Source organism: Aethalodelphis obliquidens, unplaced genomic scaffold (assembly GCF_003676395.1).
Source record: "Aethalodelphis obliquidens isolate GAN/ISIS:26980383/991018 unplaced genomic scaffold, ASM367639v1 scaffold9, whole genome shotgun sequence".
NCBI classification, from domain to species: Eukaryota; Metazoa; Chordata; class Mammalia; order Artiodactyla; family Delphinidae; genus Aethalodelphis; species Aethalodelphis obliquidens.
The window spans coordinates 5291349-5317092 of NW_020837953.1; the positions used below are offsets into that span (position 1 = coordinate 5291349).

Here is a 25744-nt window from a genome sequence, read left to right on the forward strand (position 1 = left end):
GGAGAGGGTGTGGAGAAAAGGGAGCCCTCTTGCACTGTTGTTGGGAATGTAAATTGATACAAACACTATGGGAACAGTATGGAGGTTCCTCAGAAGTCTAAAACTAGAACTACCATACGACCCAGCAATATAACTACTGGGCATATACCCTGAGAAAACCATAATTCAAAAAGAGTCATGTATCACAATGTTCATTGCAGCTCTATTTACAATAGCCAGAACATGGAAGCAATCTAAGGGTCGATTGATAGATGAATGGATAAAGATGTGGCACATATATACAGTGGAATATTACTCAGCCATAAAAAGAAACGAAATTGAGTTATTTGTAGTGAGGTGGATGGACCTAGAGACTGTCATACAGAGTGAAGTAAGTCAGAAAGAGAAAAACAAATACTGTATTCTAACACATATGCGTGGAATCTAAAAAAAAAAAAAAAGGTTCTGAAGAACCTAGGGGCAGGACAGGAATAAAGACACAGACGTAGAGAATGGACTTGAGGACACGGGAAGGGGGAAGGGTAAGCTGGGATGGAGTGAGAGAGTGGCATGGACATATATACACTACCAAATGTAAAATAGATAGCTAGTGGGAAGCAGCCGCATAGCACAGGGAGATCAGCTCAGTGCTTTGTGACCACCTAGAGGGGTGGGATAGGGAGGGTAGGAGGGAGACGCAAGAGGGAGGAGATATGGGGATATATGTATATGTATAGCTGATTCACTTTGTTATAAAGCAGAAACTAACACACCATTGTAAAGCAATTATACTCCAATAAAGATGTAAAAAAAGATAAAAGTCAATGTGCTTATTGTTATTTCTCAGATATATTTCTTATTTCTGATTAATAGTTCATGTCTGCAAATGGTTCTGAATCACCCATACTGTAAATATTAACCTATGCCAACTGATAAAAAGGTGACAGTTTTAGGGTTATGACAAGTTTACAGCTCTGTGAAATAAACCAGCTTCTGCATGTAACAGGCTAGCTACTTGTGCAAAGAATCCCTAGGCAATTTTTAACCTGGCACACTATCTGGCTGAATCCATTACTAATGCATAATAAATGTTGGCATGTGCTCAATCAACTTGTCTAAGAAATTTTACTTTAAGAAAAAATGCCACAAAGTGGATAAGTCATCTAAATGTAGGGATTGAAGCCCCAGGGCTGCACCTTGGTAGACTTCAACATTTGAGGTCAGGGATGAGAGGAAGAAACATCCAAGAAGAGGGAGGACTCACTGGTTTACTGGGTAATTAGCCCCCTTCATAAATATGTATTAATCCTTGCCACAATCATCCAAGAGGGGTTACTGTCATTATCCCAACTTGAGAGAATCATAACTGAGGCTTAGCAAGGTGAAGTGGTTTGCCAAAGGATCCTGCATGTCAAGGTTATAATCCAGTGTTACCATATTTAATCTGCCTTTTCCTATTATTGTCTCCATTGCCAGTGACCTGTGTGAACGCATTTATGAGAGCAGTTGATGAGACGTTCTCAGGGTGTTCTCTGTTTTCCTTACAGGGGGGTATGTGAAGGCCTTGGAGATGACTAAAGAGACCCCAGGCCAAGGAGCCTTTAAGCCAAATTCCATTTCCGAGACGTATGATGATGTTGAGTACCCTGGGAGAGAGGGGTAAATACGTGCCAGCCCTTCAGTGAGATGAATGTGATGAGACTTTAGAAGTACAATACAACAGGTCAATGGTCTTTGTATCTTTTCTCCCCACAGAGCAAAGTCAGATTTCTCTAACTCATTTGTCTCAGATAATGGTAAGTTTAAGAAAACTTTTGAAACTCTCAATAGGAATTGCTAAGAGTTTCTGTGGCAGATTAGTAGTAAGGTATCTTTTATTTACATATTTTTATTAATGCCATTTGGGTGGGGTGATGATAAGCTAATAGAAGTGGTTCAAGGTATGTGTGAATAAATGCATTTAGAATCATGAAGGTGAAGATGCTGGTAATGGGTCTTTTGTGGCGAGAAAGCAACTTTGAGGTGAAATTGCTTTCTTCCTGATCTCTTCACAATCCAAATCTGAAGATAGGAATGTGTTTTACTTAAAACACTTGTATGGATTCTCAATACTTTTAAAAAATATTGAAGTATAGTTTACTTACACATTAGTTTCAGATGTACAACATAATGATTTTATATTTTTATAGATTATAGTCCACTTAAAGTTATTATAACATATTGGTCATAGTCCCTGTGCTGTACATCATATCTTTGTATCTTATTTATTTTATAGCTAGTAGTCTGTATCTCTTAATCCCCTTTCACATCTTGCCCATACCCTACCTTGCCCCTTCCTCCACCCTTCTTCCCACTGGTAACAATTGGTTCTCTATATCTGTGAGTCTGTTTTGTTATATTCATTTATATTTCTTTTTCTTTTTTAGATTCCACATGTAAGTGAAAACATACAGTTTTTGTCTTTCTATGTCTGGCTTATTTACTAAGCATAACACTCTCCAAGTTCATCCATGTTGTTGCAAATGGCAAAATTTCATTCTTTTTATGGCTGAGTAGTATTCCTGTGTGTGTGTGTGTGTGTGTGTGTGTGTGTGTGTATGTATATGTATACACTACATCTTCTTTATCCATTCATCTGTTAATGGATACTGAGGTTGCTACCGTATCTTGGCCATTGTAAATAATGCTAATATGAACATTAGGGTGCATCTTTTTTGAATTAGTGTTTGCATTTTCTTCAGATAGACACCAGGAGTGGAATTGCTGGATCATATGGCAGTTCTATTTTTAATTCTTTGAGGAACCTCCATACTGTTTCCCATAGTGGTTGCACCAATTTACATTCCCACCAACAGTGTAGGAGGGTTCCCTTTCCTCCAAATCCTCACCAACATCTTTTGTCATATTTTTTTTTTTACCATCTTTATTGCAGTATAATTGCTTTACAATGGTGTGTTAGTTTATGCTGTATAACAAAGTGAATCAGCTATACATATACATATATCCCCATATCCCCTCCCTCTTGCATCTCCCTCCCACCCTCCCTATCCCACCCCTCTAGGTGGACACAAAGCACTGAGCTGATGTCCCTGTGCCATGCAGCTGCTTCCCACTAGCTGTCTGTTTTACATTTGGTAGTGTATATAAGTCTATGCCACTATCTCACTTCGTCCCAGCTTACCCTTCTCACTCCCTGTGTCCTCAAGTCCATTCTCTATGTGTCTTTATTCCTGTCCTGCCCCTAAGTTCTTCAGAACCACTTTCTTTTTTTTTAGATTCCATATATATGTATTAGCATATGGTATTTGGTTTTCTCTCACTTACTTCACTCTGTATGATACCCTCTAGGTCCATCCATCTCACTACAAATAACTCAATTTCATTTCTTTTTATGGCTGAGTAATATTCCATTGTATATATATGCCACATCTTCCTTATCCATTCATCTGTCAATGGACACTTAGGTTGCTTCCATGTCCTGGCTGTTGTAAATAGAGCTGCAATGAACATTGTAGTACATGACTCTTTTTGAATTATGGTTTTCTCAGGGTATATGGCCAGTAGTGGGATTGCTGGGTCGTATGGTCGTTCTAATTTTAGACTTCTGAGGAACCTCCATACTATTCTCCATAGTGTTTGTATCAATTTACATTCCCACCAACAGTGCGGGAAGGTTCCCTTTTCTCCACACCCTCTCCAGCGTTTATTGTTTGTAGATTTTTTTGATGATGGCTATTCTGACCAGTGTGAGGTGGTACCACACTGTAGTTTTCGTTTGTTTGTTTTGCGGTACGTGGGCCTCTTACTGTTGTGGCCTCTCCTGCTGCGGAGCACAGGCTCCAGACGCGCAGGCTCAGCGGCCACGGCTCACGGGCCGAGCTGCTCTGCGGCATGTGGGATCTTCCGGACGGTGCACGAACCCGTGTCCCCTGCATTGGCAGGCAGACTCTCAACCACTGCGCCACCAGAAAAGCCCAACACTGTAGTTTTGATTTGCATTTCTCTAATGATTAGTAATGTTGAGCATTTTTTCATGTGTTTGTTGCCAATCTGTAAATCTTCTTTGGAGAAATGTCTGTTTAGGTCTTCTACCCATTTTTGGATTGGGTTGTTTGTTTTTTTGATATTGAGCTGCATGAGCTGCTTATATATTTTGCATATTAATTCTTTGTCAGTTGCTTCATTTGAAAATATTTTCTCCCATTCTGAGGGTTGTCTTTTCATCTTATTTATGGTTTCCTTTGCTGTGCAAAAACTTAAATTTCATTAGGTCGTGTTTGTTTATTTTTGTTTTTATTTCCATTTCTCTAGTAGGGGGGTCAAAAAGGATCTCACTGTGATTTATGTCATAGAGTGTTCTGCCTATGTTTTCCTCTAAGAGTTTTATAGTGTCTGGCCTTACATTTAGGTCTTTAGTCCATTTTGAGTTTATTTTTGTGTATGGTGTTAGGGAGTGTTGTACATTTTTTTAATATGTAGCTGTCCAGTTTTCCCAGCACCACTTATGGAAGAGGCTCTCTTTTCTCCATTGTATATTCTTGCCTCCTTTATTGAAAGTAAGGTGACTATATGTGCATGAGTTTATCTCTGGGCTTTCTATCCTGTTCCATTGATCTATATTTCTGTTTTTGTGCCAGTACCATACTGTCTTGATTACCATAGCTTTGTAGTTTAGTCTGAAGTCAGGGAGCCTGATTCCTCCAGCTCCATTTTTCTTTCTCAAGATTGCTTTGGCTACTTGGGGTCTTTTGTGTTTCCATACAAATTGTGAAATATTTTGTTCTAGTTCTGTGGAAAATGCCAGTGGTAGTTTGATAGGGATTGCATTGAATCTGTAGTTTGCTTTGGGTAGTATAGTCATATTCACAATGTTGATTCTTCCAGTCCAAGGACATGGTATATCTCTCCATCTGTTTGTATCATCTATAATTTCTTTCATCAGTGTCTTATAGTTTTCTGCATACAGGTCTTTTATCTCTTCAGGTAGGTTTATTCCTAGGTATTTTATTCTTTTTGTTGCAATGGTTAATGGTAGTGTTTCCTTAAATTCTCTTTCAGATTTTTCATCATTAGTGTGCAGGAATGCAAGCGATTTCTGTGCATTAATTTTGTATCCTGCTACTTTACCAAATTCATTGATTAGCTCTAGTAGTTTTCTGGTAGCATCTTTAGGATTCTCTATGTATAGTATCATGTCATCTGCAAACAGTGACAGTTTTACTTCTTTTCCGATTTGGATTCATTTTATTTCTTTTTCGTCTCTGATTGCTGTGCCTAAAGTTCCAAAACTATGTTGAATAATAGTGTTGAGAGTGGGCAACCTTGTCTTGTTCCTGATCTTAGAGGAAATGGTTTCAGGTTTTCACCATTGAGAATGATGTTTGCTGTGGGTTTGTCATGTATGGCCTTTATTATGTTGAGGTAAGTTCCCTCTATGCCTAGTTTCTGGAGGGTTTTTATCACAAATGGGTGTTGAATTTTGTCAAAAGCTTTTTCTGCATCTATTGAGATGATCATATGGTTTTTCTCCTTCAATTTGTTAATATGGTTTATCACATTTATTTGCGTATTTGAAAAATCCTTTCATTCCTGGAATAAACCCCACTTGATCATGGTGTATGATCCTTTTAATGTGCTGTTGGATTCTGTTTGCTAGTATTTTGTTGAGGATTTTTGCATCTATATTCATCAGTGATATTGGCCTGTAGTTTTCTTTTGTTGTGGCATCTTTGTCTGATTTTGGTATTAGGCTGATGGTGGCCTTGTAGAACGAGTTTGGGAGTGTTCCTCCCTCTGCTATATTTTGGAAGAGTTTGAGAAGGATAGATGTTAGCTCTTCTCTCAGTGTTTGTTAGAATTCGCCTGTGAAGCCATCAGGTCCTGGGCTTTTGTTTGTTGGAAGATTTTTAATCACAGTTTCAATTTCAGTGCTTGTGATTGGTCTGTTTATATTTTCTATTGCTTACTGGTTCAGTCTCGGAAGGTTGTGCTTTTCTAAGAATTTGTCCATTTCTTCCAGGTTGTCCATTTTATTGACATATAGTTTTCTGTAGTAATCTCTCATGATCCTTTGTATTTCTGCAGTGTCAGTTGTTACTTCTCCTTTTTCATTTCTAATTCTATTGATTTGAGTCTTCTCCCTTTTTTTCTTGATGAGTCTGGCTAATGGTTTATCAATTTTGTTTATCTCCTCAAAGAACCAGCTTTTAGTTTTATTGATCTTTACTATCGTTTCCTTCATTTCTTTTTCATTTATTTCTGATGTGATCATTATGATTTCTTCTGCTAACTTGGGTTTTTTTTTTTCTTCTTTCTCTAATTGCTTTGGGTGTAAAGTTAGGTTGTTTATGTGAGATGTTTCTTGTTTCTTGAGGTAGGATTGTATTGCTATAAACGTCCCTCTTAGAACTGCTTTTGCTGCATCTCATAGGTTTTGGGTCATCGTGTTTTCATTGTCATTTGTCTCTAGGTGTTTTTTGATTTCCTCTTTGATTTCTTCAGTGATCTCTTGGTTGTTTAGTACTATATTGTTTAGCCTCCATGTGTTTGTATTTTTTACAGATTTTTTCCTGTAATTGATATCTAGTCTAATAGCATTGTGGTTGGAAAAGATACTTGATACAGTTTCAATTTTCTTAAATTTACCAAAGTTTGATTTGTGTCTCATGATATGTTTTATCCTGGAGAATGCTCCATGAGCACTTGAGAAGAAAGTGTAATCTGCTGTTTTTGGATGGAATGTCCAATAAATATCAATTAAGTTCGTCTTGTTCAGTGTATCATTTAAAGCTTGTGTTTCCTTATTTATTTTCATTTTGGATGATCTGTCTGTTGGTGAAAGTGGGGTGTTAAAATCCCGTACTATGATTGTGTTACTGTCGATTTCCCCTTTTATGGCTGTTAGCATTTGCCTTATGTACTGAGGTGCTCCTATGTTGGGTGCATAAATATTTATAATTGTTGTATCCTCTTATTGGATTGATCCCTTGATCATTATGTAGTGTCCTTTTTTGTCTCTTGTAGTAATCTATATTTTAAAGTCTATTTTGTCTGATATGAGAATTGCTATTGCAGCTTTCTTTTGATTTCTGTTTGCATGGAATATCTTTTTCCATCCCCTCACTTTCAGTCTGTATGTGTCCCTAGGCCTGAAGTGGGTCTCTTGTAGACAGCATATATATGGGTCTTGTTTTTTATCCATTCAGCCAGTCTATGTCTTTTGGTTGGAGCATTTAATCCATTTACATTTAAGGTAATTATCGATATGTATGTTCCTATTAACATTTTCTTAATTGTTTTCGGTTTGTTATTGTAAGTCTTTTCCTTCTCTTGTGTTTCCTGCCTAGAGAAGTTCCTTTAGCATTTGTTGTAGAGCTTGTTTGGTGGTGCTGAATTCTCTTAGCTTTTGCTTGTCTGTAAAGGTTTTAATTTCTCCACTGAATCTGAATGAGATGGTTGCTTGGTAGAGTAATCTTCGTTGTAGGTTTTTCCCTTTCATCACGTTAAATATGTCCTGCCACTCCCTTCTGGCTTGCAGAGTTTCTGCTGAAAGATCAGTTGTTAACCTTATGGGAATTCCCTTGTTTGTTAATTCTTGCTTCCCTTGCTGCTTTTAATATTTTTTCTTTGTATTTAAGTTTTGATAGTTAGATTAATATGTGTCTTGGCGTGTTTCTCCTTGGATTTATCCTGTGTAGAACTCTCTGTGCTTCCTGGGCTTGATTGACTATTTCCATTCTCATGTTAGGGAAATTTTCAACTAAAATCTCTTCAAATATTTTCTCAGCCCCTTTTTTTTGCCTCTTCTTCCTCTGGGACCCCTATAATTTGAATGTTGGTGTGTTTAATGTTGTCCCAGAGGTCTCTGAGACGGTCCTCAATTCTTTTCTTTTTTCTTTATTCTGCTCTGTGGTAGTTATTTCCACTATTTTATCTTCCACATCATTTATCCATTCTTCTGCCTCAGTTATTCTGCTATTGATTCCTTCTAGAGAATTTTTTATTTCATTTATTGTGTTGTTCATTATTGTTTGTTTGCTCTTTAGTTCTCTAGGTCCTTGTTAAACGTTTCTTTTATTTGCTCTATTCTATTTCCAACATTTTGGATCATCTTTACTATCATTACTCTGAATTCTTTTTCTGGTAGACTGCCTATTTCCTCTTCATTTGTTTGGCCAAGTGGGTTTTTACCTTGCTCCTTCATCTGCTGTGTGTTTCTCTGCCTTCTCATTTTGCTTAACTTACTGTGTTTGGTGTCTCCTTTACACAGGCTGCAGGTTCATTTTTGGTGTCTATTCCTAGAGGGTAAGGTTGGTTCAGTGGGTTGTGTAAGCTTCCTGGGGGAGGGGAATGGTGCCTGTGTTGTGCTGGATGAGGCTGGATCTTGTGTTTCTGTTGGGCAGGACCACGTCCCGTGGTGTGTTTTGGGGTGTCTGTGAATTTGTTTTGATTTTAGGCAGACTCTGTGCTAATGGGTCGAGTTGTATTCCTATCTTGCTTGTTGTTTGGCATAGGGTGTCCAGCACTGTAGATTGCTGGTCGTTGAGTGGAGCTGGGTCTTAGCATTGAGATGGAGATCTCTGGGAGAGCTTTCACCATTTGATATTACATGGGGCTGGGAAGTCTCTGGTGGACCAATGTCCTGAACTTGGCTCTCCCACCTCATAGGCTCAGGCCTGACACCCAGCTAGAGCACCAAGACCCTGTCAGCCACACGGCCCGGTATGTGGGACGTTTCTTGCCTTTTGGGAAGTCTGAGGTCTTCTGCCAACATTCAGTAGGTGTTCTGTAGGAGTTGTTCCACATGTAGATGTAGTTTTGATGTATTTGTGGGGAGGAACGTGATCTACACGTTTTACTCCTCCACCAACTTGAAGGTGCCCCTTTTGTCCTCTTTTTGATGATAGCCATTCTGACAGATGTGAAGTGATATCTCATTGTGCTTTTGATTTGCCTTTCCCTGATGATTAGTGTTGCTGAACATCTTTTCTTGTGCCTGTTTGCCATCTGCAGGTCTTTTTTGAAAAGATGTCTATTCAGGCCTTTGCCCATTTTTTAAATCAGGTTGCTTGTTTTTTTGATATTGAGTTGTATGAGCTTGTTATATGTTTTGGATATTAACCCCTTTTGAGACATATCATTTGCAAATATCTTCTCCCATTCAGTAGGTTGTCTTTCTGTTTTGTTAATTTTTTCCTTTGCTGTGCAAGAGCTTCTAAGTTTGATTAGGTCCCATTTGTTTATTTTTGCTTTTGTTTCCTTGCCTGAGGAGACAGATCCAAAAACAAATATTGCTAAAACTTATGTCAAAGCATGTTCTGCCTGTGTTTTCTTCTAGGAGTTTTCCCAGCACCACTTATAGAAGAGACTGTTTTTTCTCCATGTATATTCTTGCCTCCTTTGTCATAGATTAACCATAAGTGTGTTTGTTTCTGGGCTTTTTTTCTGTTCCATTGATTTATGTCTGTTTTTGTGCCAGTACCATACTGTTTTGACTACTATAACTTTGTAGTATATTCCCAATACTTTTAAGATTGACGTTAACATGGTATAGAGGACTTGAATGCCCCTACCTACCCCTCCATCCTCTTTTCATACATACTCAGTCTTCATCTTTGAGATCCAGTCATGCTGACCTGTTAGCTTCTCTGACTTTCTAGGCTCCCACTGCAGGGTGTTTGCATATTCTACTCCCTCTTCCTGGCATGTTCTTTCCTCCCCTGTGCCCCTGTGTCTAAGTGACTCTTAATCTTTCTTCTGATCTCAGCTCAATCCTTATTCCCCAGGGAATATTCTCTTAGGTATACAGTCTTATAGTACCATGACCCTCTTTTTCATAGCACTTGCCACAGTTGTAATTCTATATTTATGTGGTTCTTTGATTAATAATTCTCTTCCCTCCTAGATGATTTCCTTCTCTATGCTCACCATTTTCCCTAGCCCCTATCATAATGCCAGGCACATGTTACATATTCAAAAAATATTTGTTGAATGAATGAAAAGTTAATGGAGGAGGGATAATCAAATGCTACTCTGGTTGTTTTTGTCCTTCTTAGAATATTAGAATTTTAGATGGAGAAACAATCTTAGAGATCATTAAACATGGTACCCTCATTTTAAAAAAAGGAAACTGAGGCACAGAGAAGTTAAGTGACTGTCCTAAACTCATTGTGAATCAAGTTCTGAACTTGAAAATCCTCCATTGCCAGGGTACATTTAAAGTATTAACTGTGTATTTTAAGCTTATGTGTTGGACTAGGTGAAAGCCATGCTATGATGGGGGAAGATTTTTCAAGATGTGTCTGGTTGTCTCCATTATTTCCCCAGCATTCAGCACAATGTCTGCTGTTTAGTAGACTGATTGTTATATGTAAAATATGCAAAGGGGGAGGGTTGAAGGTGGGAATCTGTTAATAAATTAACTTTCTTTGACTAAATCAGACAGACTTGAAAACAGGGTAGAAGCAAAATTTAATTTTTGTTTGTACATACTTTTATAGAGGTTACTTATTTTTACCACGTGCTTGTAAAAACATGTGCATATGTTTCAATAAAAACTACTTCACAAACAAAATATTAGAGTACCTAGCACCTGGTAGGTATCCAATAATTTTGTGTCAAATATGAATCTGAATTATTGTCATTATAATGATTTTTTTTAATTTCAAAAGAAAATAGTGAAGAAATGTATGAAGAGGTCTACAGAACAAAGAGCAACTACCCAAAGATAGAGTGAGTTTCTCTTTTTCTTGGCTTCATAGCTAAGGGTATTTCCTGTTAGTCTAGGAAAACCAAAGTTTAACAAATGATCTCCATCCCTACCCACCCCATCTTTAGGGAAGATATGCATAGAGAATGGAGATAAGCTATTGTAATACAACATTGTGATCAGTAGGGTACTTGTAATTGTGTACAATCATATCTAATCATTTTGATCACATTGCTTTCTCTTTTGAGAAAATGTCCATCTCCTAGAGTAGAGGACTTTGATACTGTGTTAGGGAATAAGTGAGAAAAGAGAAGTAAATATCAATAAAATGCTTCAATTCTGTAATTGCTTTTCCAGGAAGAAATCAATGGTTATGATTTACCTGTATCTTTGAAAGTTAATGAGGCTATCTCTGGGATTGGGGCTTAATTTATTATCTAATAATTCAGTGTTATCAAGGACAGTATTTTTTCAAATGGGCATTATTAATCAAATTCAGTTATTAGGCACACATTGTGGAAAGGAAAACAGCAGTAGTCAAAAGCAAGAAGTTTGAGGGTTGAAGGGAAAAGAGGGCATTCATGCTGGGTGGGATGATGTGAGTGTATCATTCCCTCTCCCTATGCTCCCCGCCCCCCAATCAAGAGCATATTTGGAAAAATTTTAATCATCAACCAGGCAGTCATTGTACCATCCTTGTTATATTATCATTCCATAAATTAAAGATTAGTGATGTGAATTTCAGAAGCTAGGAATTTCTATAATGTATTTCTAGTATAGTTTGTAAACTATGGGTCCCTGAGTCATCGTCTCTAAAAGGAAGACTTTGCTCCATAAAGTCTTTAAAATAGAAACCATTTGGTGTAGATGCAAGTTTGTATTGAAATATAGTAATTCCATCCATAGCTGATATGTGCTACTTCCCATCAGCATCTAAAGAAAGAAGAAGAGCATAGAAGCTGACAAGGCATTTTCCTGCTCTTCCTCGAGTGGGGTGTGTTGAAGAAATGAGACTGAAGTCTCTGATCCTTTTTACTACAGCAGGTTTCCATCCCCAGTACTCTCTCAAACATCGTGTTATTTATATCCTCTGATTCCTCTTAGTTTAGATGGAAAAGAAGCACTTAAAAGACTGCAGAGGTTCTTCAAGAAAGAAAAGGATAGATTTAAAATGAAGAAAAGCAAGTCGAAAGAAAAGATAAGGTAAAAGGTCCCTTTTTATTTCTCTTTCCCAGAGATTATTAGCAGTGCTGGCCTGGTTAGTTACACAGCCGATGGTCTCTATCCTGTTCTTCTAGTGAAGCGGTACCAGAAACTAAAACCAAAGGCCCTGGTTATCACCTACCACCTCCTTGCCAATATCTGAGTGAACTACACCCACAGATGCTAATGAGAAAGTGACAATGTCCCTTTTGAAAAAATTGATGAGAAAAGGCTGTGAACAAGGGTAGAGGGAAAGTCTTAATCAAACAAAGTCCAGGAAAGAAACTTTCCTCATCATCCTTGGCATAGATTCCTGTTGTTGTTACTGAGCATTATGTTATTAATTACATCCTATTATGCTGTCTCAGCCCTACAAGTTCCAGTGGTTTTATTTGTCTACACTTCCAAATTCTAATTTGCCTCTGTTGAGAGAGGCAGTGTGTGGAAAGGGAAGATGAATTTCTCAAAGTCTTAGACCTGGAAGGGACCCTCCAAGATCACCCTAGCTAATTACCAGTGGGAATTGGGGAGGTTAGAAATTCATGAGTAGGAGAAAGAAACAAGAGGCCTAGGTTCTGGATTCTAGTTTCAGCTTCTCTGTTTATTCAGTGTGCAACCATGGGCAAATCACTTCCATTTTGCATTCATAGGGATCAAGTTTCTTCTTGCGTATAATGGGAGGGAGGAGGGAGACTGGGTGGTCTCTGGAGGTACTTCTCTCATGTGTGTGTGTGTGTGTGTGTGTGTGTGTGTGTGTGTGTGTATGAGAGACACACAGATCTGTAGACATAGACATAGATCTGTATTTTATGAGGGCAGAGGATGGTAAAATAATTTGACCCAGGTTGTTACATATATTGACACGGAATTATGTTATTCTACCTTGAAGTTTTTTCAATTATAAAACCTCAGAGTAACATGACTTTAAGTCTAATTTTCTGTTGGATGTAGATCTACCAAGAGATTTATATAGAATATGGGGTTTACAAATTGTAGTCCTGACCATGGAAGAAGAGGGAGTCTAGCTCCAGTGGCCAATGAGACCTAAAGGCGGACCCCGACCTTAGCAGGTTAGATGTTTCTGACAAAAATTATTAGTGTGATACCTGCAGTCCCTTAAAAATTTGATCCAGGTGAGAATGCTGATGCGTGTTTTTTTGTTTAAATAATATTTATTTATTTATTTTGGCTGCACAGGGTTTTAGTTGCAGCACGCAGGATCCTAGTTGCGGTAGGCATGAGGGACCTAGTTCCCCCGACCAGGGATTGAACCCGGGCCCACTGCATTGGGAGCGTGGAGTCTTACCCACTGGACCACCAGGGAAGTCCCAATGCTGACGTTTTTAAAATTCAAATGTTATTTCCTTTTTCTTAGAGCTATTCTTAGAACTGTAAGTGACTGCTTATGACCTTTAGAACAAATATCCAATCCCTTTTCATTGCAAGTCAATACTTTTATGGCAGCCCCTTCCTACTCGTCCAGCTCCATCTCTCGCTCAGATTTGCTCTCATCACCAGCCCATTAACACATTCCCTCTTTGTATATGAGGGCCCTGGCGTTTCCTGCCTCCTTGCTTTTGACCACGACATTCCGTTGGTCTGGAATGTACCTGCCCTTCTCCAGCTTCCTTTGATTATCAAAGTTCTAGCCTTCCCTTAAAGTTTGGTCAAATATTATCCTTTCTGGGACGCATTCCATGAACCTTTCTACCCAAACCTGTATTACCGGTTTCTCTTCTATGTTTCTGTAACATCCCGTGCACATCTTGTAACATCTATTGATACTACTGAGAAACCCTTTTTCTTAGAGTCAGAGAATCAGGGTAAGAAGAGAAATCCATATACCTAATCCAACCCACTACACAAGCTTCTCTGCAGATTTCCTAAGAAGCCAAATCTCTATGCCTGCACACCTCTATAAAGAGAAATTCACTATGTGCAGGGGGAAATCTGCCATTTGTAGGAAGGTCTAAAAAGCCTTTTTTCCCCTTAAATTTTGCCAAAACCTGCCTCTCTACCTTAATTTTTCAATTAATAGCATGGAGACATACCAAGGTAACAACAGAACTTTGTTTCTTTGTTTACCTTTTGTTGAGCCTTTTGATTGAGGTCTCCTCTCTGGAACATCAACTCTTAGTTTGTTGCGTTTTCTTCAGAAGGAGGTTGCAACCATGAAAATGTGACCTTTAAAAAGAGTTGGGGGCTTCCCTGGTGGCGCAGGGGTTGAGAGTCCGCCTGCCGATGCAGGGGACACGGGTTTGTGCCCCGGTCCGGGAAGATCCCACATGCCGCGCAGCGGCTGGGCCCATGAGCCATGGCCGGCCGCTGAGCCTGCGCGTCCGGAGCCTGTGCTCCGCAATGGGAGAGACCACAACAGTGAGAGGCACGCGTACTGCAAAAAAAAAAAAAAAAAAAAAAGAATTGGGGCTCTCAATCTTCTCTCTCTCTCTCACACACACACATACACACACTCACAAACACACGCACACACTGCCTGTTAGGATAGTCATTATTAAATGGCTTGATTTAGGCATAAATAAACCAAGAATTAAATGCCACGGGTCTTAGATATGCTATGAGTTTTACATGGGAATTAAATGTTAAGCCTCTTCTCACTCCCTCTGTTCCAAATGTTCTGACTTCTTCTTTCAACAGGCCAAGCACTCCTCAGCCTGAGGGTCTCTTTGCTGTTTCCTCCCCTAGGAATGCTCTTACCCCAGATATCTAGCTGGCCTATTCTCTCACTATCTTCAGGCCTCTGCTTCAAAATCACCTTATCAGTGAAGCCTTCCCTGAACGTCCTCTGAAAAATGGCAAATCAGCTCTCACCTCCAGTCCCCCTCCCCCCTTACCCTGCTCTATTTTTCTTAATTGCACTTATCTCCATAAATTTCCTTACATGACAGATCATAAATTTCCTTGTTTGTTTTCTGTCTGTCTCACTCTACTAGACTCCATGAGGGCAGGGATTTTGACTATTTTGTCCACTGCAGTATCTCCAACATAAAGTACAGTGCCTGGAAGGAAAAAAAAAAAAAAAAAAAAAACAGTGCCTGGGATATAATAGGCACTCAATAAATATCTGTTGAATGAATAGATGACCTAAAGGAAGGAAATATCATTATAGATTTTTTTTTGTGGCCTTGGTTTCTGTGTTTAAATAGGAGCTACCAGCACCCTGACCTAATTAGAATGGAGGAAGGGAACGGGTGTTAAGAAAGGCTCCCTTAAGCAAGGGACCGCTTGCTTAAGCCATGGCCCCAAGGATATGTGCTCACTAGATGTTGAGGGCAGGAAGTGCACTAAGGCTTCACATGTGTTCTCTCTAATCCTCACAATAACCCATGAGTTAGAAACTTGTTACTCCGTTTTACAGATGAAAAACTAAGGCTTTGAAAAGTTAAGTGACTTGCCCAGGGTAAGTGGCTAAGTGGCGGAAGTGAGAGTCATATCAGCTCTGACTCTAGTGACCATGTATTTCTCCTACTGCGCCCTGCACATCACAGTCCTGGTCTCATAGACACCAACGGAAGGGATCACTGAGTATCAGCCCTGTCCCAGGCACATTCACTTAGGAAAGCTCGTCCCGTACAAAGGGAGCTCTACAAGATAGGTGCTGGTATTCATTTTGGAAATGGAGAACTAAAGCTTCCATGAAGGTTAGTGCTGTTCCTTTGGTCAGCCCTTTATCATGTTATCACAGAGTGTTATATTAACTTACTTTTGGTGCCCCTCACTAAACCGCGAGCTACTTCAGGACAGAAACTGTGTCTAATCATTTTGTATACCCAGCACATGGGCCTGGCCCGTGATGAGTGTCCCCAGCATACCTGTAGGACTGAAATTAAATTAATTGCTTAAAATACATGGATTTTTTTCCTACCACATCATGCTTCCTTTCATGTAATCTTAACTGTGAGATTTGAGGAAAACCAGATGATCTTCCTAGCCAATGTCCTCTCCTACTAAGCACATTTACCATCTTCCACTTCCACCTAGCCTGGAATTCTCCCCTCAAGTCACCTCTTTGGTTAAACATAAACATAGTCAGGGTCCAGCGTCTCCAGATGGTTCTCTCTCACCATACTTACCCCACATTGAACTGGCATCGTGGAAGGTAGAAGGCAGAAACAGAATCCTGTGGCAGGGCTAAGGGACAACCTGAGATTGTCTCGTTAGGAAAGGGGGTGTGGGTGGTCACTGGGGATAAATAACCTCATTTACAAGAGAGGGGAGGTGATCAGAACAAAGCTGCAGGAAAGGTTTGCTTCGTATCTTTCCCCCAAAGCATCTGTACCAAGAAACCTAGTCGTCAATATGTTATTTGAGATGTATCAGCTAATATTTCTGAACATGGCTTTTTCCCTTAACCCTTTGTGTCTTTTGTCAATTAACAGTGCATTTTCCATTTCGCTGCCTGATTTAGGTAAGTGACATTCGCTTATTTGCTGGATCAAAATTATTCAGAACTGACATATTCACAGTCTGAGAAAGAGAAGTAGTAATCCTTCCTGCATTCCATGTTTAATGAAAAATTGATACATCAAAATCAAAGATATTTTACACAATAGTAGTACTTACATTGGGGAAGATGAGTAACATTTCTCAAGTGCCTCCTATACGCCAGGCCTCTTAAAATCCGAGAAATAGATGCATCATCCCTTTTTAGGAAGGCTCTAGGACTCACATCCATACTTTAGTGACCTAGGATTTGTACTCAAGTCTCTGAATACGAAGCTCGTGCATTTTACGTTATACCACATAACCTTCTGAAGGATTTAACAGCCAGCTCACCGGAATTAAGACATAGTAATTTGAACATGACCACTTTGCAGTACACATACTAACTGAATCAAGGATGGGTCATTGGAATACTTTTTGCTTTGCTATAAAAACAACAGTGCACAAATTAATACAGTGCCTGACACCTAGCGTGCTCGCTCTCAATCAGGTTCAGTAAGTTGAATCTATCGATGAGAGAGGGCCATGTGTTTTGTTGTTTGTCAGGTTTAGTTTATGGGCTCTCGCGATGGTGGCTACTTTGATTTTACTCTGACTTGACAATTCAAATGTATATTATATTCCACAAATATAAGTTTGCTGCACTAAATAACAAATAGTTACATAAACCTGGTATAATAACAGCTCTCCCAGGCTTCCATGGTGGCGCAGTGCTTAAGAATCTGCCTGCCAATGCAGGGGACATGGGTTTGAGCCCTGGTCCGGGAAGATCCCACGTGCCGCGGAGCAACTAAGCCCATAAGCCACAACTACTGAGCTTGCGTGCCACAACTAACTGAAGCCCGTGTGCCTAGAGCCCGTGCTCTGCAACGAAAAGGCACCGCAATGAGAAATCTGCACACCGCAATGAAGAGTAGCCCCTCCCCCGCCGCAACTAGAGAAAGCCTGTGTGCAACAATGAAGTCCCAACGCAGCCAAAAATAAAAATAAATAAATAAAATAAAAAAATAACAGCTTTCCCAAAATATCCTCGGTCTATGTAAAAAAAAAAAAAAAGTCAGAATAGGCACACATTGTACCCCATCCAAATATATGAATAACTGAATTGTGAATAATTATGCCAAAAGGTTTCTAACTAGTTCAAGTGGTGAGTCACTTGAATATTATGGAATTCTATGTAGAGCACCAAGGAATGTGAATATCCTAAACTGAAAACGTCTAATTATGATTATGTACTAAGTCAGATTCAATTTTATGCAAGCTTATTATAAAGAAGCAGTTGTCAGTGTTTTGAAATAAAAATCAGGGAAGAAAAATCAACATTAATGTTCTATTAAGTTGTTTTTTTTCCCCTAGGAATTAAGCCCTCTCACTGCTCTAGCATTATAACATCTTTGTCCAGTTCCAGAATGATGGGAACCTAGTCTAAACATGATCCTTTCAGCAACTCATATTTTCTGGAAATCCACATGAAATCAAATTGATATAAATATTTATGCATGTGTTTGAGATACTAGGACATCTCACTATTTTTTATTCCTCAGTTGAACTTTTTCCCAAATGGATACTTGTTTTGTTCTTTGATCCTTTCTATATCCTATGATCAGATTTTGATAAAACAGGCATGGGGATGCACCTAGATAATTAAGTAATTGTGTATAATTTGGAAAGCTGGGGATTGTATAAACCATACCTAATAATGGACTATTTTGATCCTATCTTGACCCTAGAACTTAGGTCTCAGGAAGTTACTATCTATGATGATGTGGACATAAAAGAAAAAAAGTCAAAGTAAGTCAATTTACCGCATTGGTCATCCCTACTGATATTTAACCCATTTCCTGGTGCTTTGTTAAATAGGGTCAGAGGGCCTCCCTTCAGATCCTTGGTTACTGGGTGAAAAGTCAAGTTGTGATATATTGCCCCCACTAGGAAAGGAAAATAATGAGTAATGTAGATGACCTAACAGTGGTAGTTGATTCAAAACTCACTGGAGCTTTGTTTCTTTTTTTTTTTTTTTTTTTTGCGGTATGTGGGCCTCTCACTGTTGCGCCCTCTCCCGTTGCGGAGCACAGGCTCCGGACGCACAGGCTCAACGACCATGGCTCACGGGCCCAGCCGCTCCGCGGCATGTGGGATCTTCCCGGACCGGGGCACGAACCCGCGTCCCCTGCATCGGCAGGCGGACTCTCAACCACTGCACCACCAGGGAAGCCCCTGGAGCTTTGTTTCTTACCTTTGAATCTATAGACTTGAAACTCATTTCAACATAACAAATACTTATTTAAATGCCTCCTGTGGAGGATGGCAGGCACTACCTGACAGAAGCTCTGTTCTCAAGGTCTAAATAACTAAAATCTATCAAAAAAGAGAAACCATCCTGAAACTCAATACCCTTATCTCTAGCTACTTATTATCTGTCCTTTCCCTCTCAACTAAATGGTTGAAAATAAAGGTCTCCTCTGCTCATCTTGGACCCATCTTTCCAAGCTCACTGCAACTGGGGTTCTGTTCCACCACAACAGTGGCCTTGTTTTTGGTAAGGTCACTAATTTCTTTGTTAAATCCAGTGGATACATTTAAGTCCTTATTATACTTGGCTTCTCTGTAATATCTTAAATTGTTGATCATGCCATCCTTCAAAGGAAAAAAATATTAACTTTCCCCCAGGTTTCTATGTTACCATTATTTCTTATTCCTCATCTTTGGCTGTTGCCCCTCCTGTTTGATTGGTTCGTTTTGGTTTTGTGTGCATGTATGTGTTCTAATTCATTTCTTTAAAAATGATGTGTTTCTCAGATTTCCTGTATCAGTTCTCTTCCCTTCTTCCTTTATATGTTCCTGAATGGTCTCATCTACATCTAGGGCTTTAATTACGATCACTATAGTAAAGATATCAAAATTTACACTTTTGAGGTCAGATTTCTCTCTTCCACTTTAATAAGCCTGCTAGATAACTCTGTTTGAAACTCAGAATTCCATAACTCATAATCTCAACTGTCCCCATCCAAATATGATCCCTTTCTTCTAATCTCTATGTTGGTGATTGTTTCAATAAACACACAGTTGCTCAAACCAAAACCCTAAGCATTCATTGTCCTTGACTCATCCTCCTCTGGTGCCCTGCACCCTCTTCTGTTTAAATAACTCTCAAAATGTTCCTGCTTCCCCATCCCCACTGCACAGCCACATGAAGGCACTCATTACTTCTCAGCTGGATTATTGCAATGACTTCCTGAATGGCCACCTCACCTCCACTTCAGTTTATTTTCCAAACTTTCTAAAGTACAAATAGGATCATGTCACAAAACCACCATTCACCAGCTTAAAAATGGTTAGTGGTTGTCCATTGCTCTCAAAATGAAATCCAAACTGCTTAAGAAGGCATAAAATTCATTATTGATCCAGCTCCTGGCAAACTCTCAGCCTCAGCTGTACTTCCCACTCACTCACCATTCCTGTGTTCCATCCATACTGTACGTTTGGGTGTTCCTTGAACTCTTCAAGCTTTCCAGCATTTCTAAACCTTCACATTTGTTCCAACTTCTTCAATTCATTCAACAAATATTTACTGAGCATGTACTATATGCCAGACACTATGCTAAGTGTTGGTATAAAGCAGTGAGTGAAACAGATGTAATTCCTATTCCTTTCCGATTGGAGAGGCAGATAAATAAATTAATTTAAAAAATCTATAGGGCTTCCCTGGTGGTGCAGTGGTTGAGAGTCCGCCTGCCGATGCAGGGGACACGGGTTCGTGCCCCGGTCCGGGAAGATCCCACATGCCGTGGGGCGGCTGGGCCCGTGAGCCATGGCCGCTGAGCCTGCACGTCCGGAGCCTGTGCTCCGCAATGGAAGAGACCGCAACAGTGAGAGGCCCGCGTACCAAAAAAAAAAAAAAAAAAATCTATAATTAAACATAGGGATTTGATTGCTTTGGATATTTTGAAAGAGAGTGGACATATGGTGTGTGTGTTGGAAGGAGACTGATAGTCATTTTAAAGTAGATATCTGGGGAAGGCCTTTCCAAGGAGGTGAGAATTTAAGAACAAAAGAATTGTTCTGTCTGTAACACACTTTGCCATGCTTTTTGCTTGGTTGACTATTTTTTCCTTCATTATTTAAAACTGAATTCATATTTTGCTTTCCCCAGGAAGTCCTCTCTGAGTTTATCTATTTGGGTTAGGTCCCCCTTTTTATCAGAACATTCTTTTCATAATTGTATTGTCTTATTTCTTGCCTGTCTCCTCCTCTTGATGGGAACTCCCTGAGGTAGGGGCTGTGGCTTTCTGATCTCTATCATGTGGCCTCATACCAAAACATAGTTTGTTAAATCAGATAACAAAGAAGGACCTGCCTCCAAAAAATGTGCAAAATAATTTGGAAGCTCAGAATAGGTAGACATTTCCATTATTTAGGGGATCAGAAAAGTCTCTGTGCCAAGTTAAAGAAGGAAGGATAGGAAACATTTTGACAGTTGGAGATTGGGGTTGAGAGAGAGAGAGAGAGAGAGAGAGAGAAGTGGGGAAGGCTTGCTGGAGGGAGAGGGGTGGACAGCTGTGTAAATGGAAAACAAGTGTGTTTGGGAAGTTTCATCGGACCATAAGGCATGTGATCAAGAAAGTGGGTGTTATGAGCAGGAAATGCAATTTGGCAGGAGATGGAGAGGAGAGCCCTGGAATATAAAATTAGAGTTAAGAATGAATTCTTTCTTAAAAATAAATTATATATTTGTAAAAATGAAAATAGGAAACATGTAAGTTTAAAGCAAGATAACAAATTTCCCTCAACCCATAACTCAACTTCAGAACTAGAACATATCCAGTGCCTTGGTTTCTCTACCGTGTGCACATCCCTTGGTCTATCTCATTGCCTTCCCCCAAGGTAAACACTCTCTTACATTTCCTGTCTTTCACTTCCTGTTCAAAACCAAAATACTGTTATCAAGCACAGGTGATAAAAATATATTGTTTCATTAGGGATTTTAACATTGTAAAAACGGTATGTTGTATATAGAATTCTACTACTTCTTTTTTACTCAAAATCCATCCTTTTTTAAGCCACTATTAGTTTATTCATTTTTACTGTTCTACAATATTCTATTTCATGTACATACCACAATTTATCCATTTTCTTGTGAGTACTGAGGTCGTTCCATGTTTTTTGCACTTTTGAACAATACTGCTACAAATATTCTTATTTATATGTATACTTAGAAGGGAAAATAATGCAAATTTTATAGGGAATGAAAATTCATAAGAAAATGCCAACTTGTTTTCCAAAGGAAAATAGGCAGAAGATATGAATAGGTCTTCTACAGAAAGACATGAGGGGTGAATAAACATATTAAAAGAGGTTCAACATTGTTAGTAATGAAGGTAATGCAAATTAATACCACAATGAGATAGTATCTTATACCCAATAAATAGGCAAAAATTAAGAATTCTTTCTGTGTTGGTGAGAATGTGGATCAGTATTCCCTTTAAATACTGCTGGGAAGAGTGTAAATTGGTACAACCACTTTGGAAAATAAGCTGGCATTTTCTTTTGAATTTGCATTCCCTGTAAAATTTGCATTTATTGTATTTTCCCTTCTAAGTATGCACGTGATTTAACATTGTTGCTTTCTATATCTTTAAAGAAATCTTTATCCCAAGATCATATGATATGCTCCCATATTTTCTTCTAAAACTGTAACTTTTTGGCTTTTACACATAAGCCTTAGATCTACCTGGAACTGATTTTGGCATTTTTAGTGAAGTAGAGATCCAGTTGAATTTTCCTCCATGTGGGTAAATGTTCTAGCATGATTAATTGCATAGCCCCTATTTTCCCCATTTCTACAATGCCATCTTTGTCATACTAAGTTTCCAAAAATCTGAAGATCTGTTTCCATGCTCTGTATTCTATTTGTCATTTTTTTAAAAACATCTTTATTGGAGTATAATTGCTTTACAATGTTGTGTTCGTTTCTGCTGTATAACAAAGTGAATCAGCTATACGTATACATATATCCCCATATCCCCTCCCTCTTGCATCTCCCTCCCACCCTCCCTATCCCACCCCTCTAGGTGGTCACAAAGCACTGAGCTGATCTCCCTGTGCTATGCAGCTGCTTCCCACTAGCTATCCACCTTACATTTGGTAGTGTATATGTGTCCATGCCACTCTCTCACTTCATCCCAGCTTACCCTTCCCCCTCCCCATGTGTCATTTCTATCTTAATTGAATTGTGATCTGGAAGAGTAGTTGATATGGTATTAGTATACTGAGGAAGTAGCTGATATCAGTACTTTGACATATTCTGTGACATGATTCATGCCTAGTATATGGTCAGTTTTTATAAATGTTCCATGTGTACTTTAGAAAAATATGACTTCTCTAATTGTTTGATACAAGGATCAACTTATGTCCTCTAAATCAAATATTTGGCTTGGCCAAAAAGTTCGTTCAGGTTTTTCTACTGTTATGGAAAAACCCAAACGACTTTTTTGGCCAACACAATATGTGTTAATTCTCTTAATAAAATCGTTTATAGATTTATGGATTTTTAGATGCTTGATCCATTAATATATGAAAGAAGTGGGTTGAAATCTCACAGAAAGATGGTAGATTTGTCAGTTTCTTCCAAAAGTCTATTTTTTTCTTTATATATTTTTCTCTTTTTTCTATATTTTCTATATATATTTTTTTCTTTATATCTTTAATATATATTCTAAGGCTCTTTTATTAGTTGCATACAAAATTTTAAATATCTTCTGGTGAATTAAATGTTTCTTTTTAGGTTGTAGCCATCTCCATTCCCCCTAATATCAACACTATTAATAACAAAAATAATACTTATGTAGGTCTTACTGTGAGTCAGTCACTGTTTTTAGATTTAACATGTATTAACTCATTCAATCTTCACAGCAACTGTGAAGTAGACACTATTATTATACAAATTTTGTAGAAGAGAGGTTGAGACACAGAGGTGAAGTTATTTGCCCAAGCTCATAGCGCCTGTAAGTGGTAGAACCAGGATTCAAACCCCAGCAACTGGACTCCCAAACCATTCTCTTTACTACAACACTAAGCTAATTTCCTAGTGATGCTTTGTCTTAAAGTCTAATTTGCCCAATCTTATACCTACCTGACCTTTCTTTTAGTTAGTATTTCCCTAGTATACATTTTTCATCCTTTTTCTGCTTTCCATATTCTTGTTCAATATGTCTTATATAAATAGCATAGAGCTGAACTGGCTTTTAAAAATATCTAACATGACGATACGTCTTAACTCCATGTGGGTAAATGTTCTAGCATGATTAATTGTTTAATCTTCTGAAATATTGTGGTGCTGATAGCATTTTCCTCAGGACAGACTTGTCTTCTGTGCTTGCATACTGCTTACTGCTCTGTCTGGTTTCAGTTTATTTGCTGGGGGCTATTAAGGTATAGCGTACAGGAATTAATCTAAGTGTAAAGTGTGGCAATTTGTTAAAGCAAACTAAAAAAACCTTTATCCAGGATCTAGCAGTTTTGTACTGGGAGGGCCCTATCAGAAAATTCTTTTGCCCTACTGCCAAATAAGGAAGTCCAGAACTGTGGGCAAGAGGACAATGTAATCAGAGCCACACTTCAGGAAGAGTAACTAGACCTAGACTCTCTGCATAGTGCTTTGAAGGGAAGGTCGGAAGTAGAACATTTGTTAGAATATTGTTAAAGGTGCTCAGATGAAAGATGATCACAATGTGTTTTGGGGTGGTGAAAAAAATGAAGAAGATATTTTAAGATTAAATGATATTTACCAAGTCCCTTAACCCTATCAAAATCTGACCAATTTCTTTTTCATGGGATAGAGTAAATCTTCTGTAGTTTGGCCTCAGAGAAATCAATTATTAAAGACATTTGTAGCAGATGGAACACTGATGGAAAATAGCAGAACTGGGGATAGGAAGGGAGATGGAAGATGATATCTGAGTTCTTGTCAGCTTGGCTAGTTTGCATGTCATGTCCTGGTACGTATTAGGTTGAAGAGATGCCTAAACAACTCTGGATTACATTGTTGCTAGACAATCCGGACCTCTGATTTTCATTTCCTTCTGTTCATTAGAATTTCCCCTAGAGAGTCAGCAAGGGAAGGAAGAAGAGGGGAATCTTGAAAAAGACACTGTAACAGCTTCCACAACCTGGTCCCAGTGGGCCCTATGGCTGTCATGTTACTTCTCTGAATCTTAGTTTCTTAACCCGTGATATGGCCAAAAAACAATCCTCATCCTGCCAAATTAATTAAGCTCTCTAACTAGATCCCTATAAAAGCTAAAATAAGTTGACAAAGAGTTGACTGTAATGGTCACATGGTTAGCATGGGTAAAAATTAGTATGACTTTTCTGAAAATAATATGTTGTTTTATAATCATTAAAGAAAATAAACTGTTAGGCAGGCATTTGCTTTGCCTGTTCCCTGCCCTCACAGCTATAGCTCCTGCCTAAGAAGTCCACGCACAAGTTCTCATTAAACACTTGCTCTGTGCCTAGCACTGTGCTGAGCTTGTGGTAGGTATATCTGGAATGTGTGTGTCTGGATCCCATCTTTTGCGAACCTAAAGTGAAGAGATAAAATGAGTGAACATGAGACAATTAGAAAAGAAGTAACTGCTGAGCTCCTTGTTATAGACTCCAAAGGCAACAGACATTGAGAAAAGAGAGTGATCGGAGATCCCTAGACGAGTCCTGGAAGTCTTCTTAAAAGCTTTCCCTAAGCTGCATCTTTCTTTTTTATTGAAGTACAGTTGATTTACAATATTGTGTTAGTTTCAGGTGTACAACACACTGATCCAGTTCTTTTTTCTGATTATATTCCATTATGTTATTATAATATTGAATATAATTTCTTGCGCTATACAGTAAATCCTTGCTGCTTATCTATTTTATGTATAGTAGTTTGTACCTGTTAAACCCATATTCCTAGGCCTTATCTTTAATGCTGGTCAGATGCTGAGTCCCTGATATTCTGTTGGACCTCGTGACCATAATCTGAAGGGAATTGTGACACAATGTCACTGAAAAAATTTTAAGTTCCTCTGACGTAATATTCTTGTGGTTATAATTTATCCAGTGAAAAATTGTGTTCTGATGTGCAGACACCACAGACATACAGACGGTTGATAGAGGAGGGGCCAGTTTTGCTCCCATCAATGATGAACATATTGGTTACTTTGTCATACCAGCAAAGTAAAGTTTTAAAGCAGCAGGCATGATGAAAGACCATAGACTTTGGAGTCAAACACACTTGGATTCAAAGCCACTGGGTTCAAAGCCACTATTTCTGTGACCATAGTAAGTTACCTAGATCATCTCTTTCCCCCTTTGTAAAACTTTATGAAAGACTACTTTAAAGGACTGTTGTAATAC

The 25744-nt window shown here is 38.7% G+C and overlaps 1 protein-coding gene and 1 long non-coding RNA gene across 3 annotated transcripts in view; one reads left to right on the plus strand and one right to left on the minus strand.

The window, feature by feature from the left end:
* FYB2 (FYN binding protein 2) overlaps window positions 1-25744 on the plus strand; it is a 133646-nt gene that overhangs the window by 100117 nt on the left and 7785 nt on the right. Inside the window, exons 10-15 of one of the 2 annotated variants that reach the window (XM_027108393.1) lie at window positions 1527-1638; window positions 1735-1775; window positions 10650-10710; window positions 11792-11890; window positions 16288-16316; window positions 18082-18142. In XM_027108393.1, coding sequence (XP_026964194.1) covers window positions 1527-1638; window positions 1735-1775; window positions 10650-10710; window positions 11792-11890; window positions 16288-16316; window positions 18082-18142 — 403 coding nt within the window. The remainder of the gene's footprint in view (window positions 1-1526; window positions 1639-1734; window positions 1776-10649; window positions 10711-11791; window positions 11891-16287; window positions 16317-18081; window positions 18143-25744) is intronic. The other variant, XM_027108394.1, reaches the window with a different exon arrangement.
* Window positions 1-25744, minus strand: part of LOC113621522 (uncharacterized) — a 32039-nt gene that overhangs the window by 4991 nt on the left and 1304 nt on the right. The gene's annotated exons all lie outside the window — the stretch shown is intronic.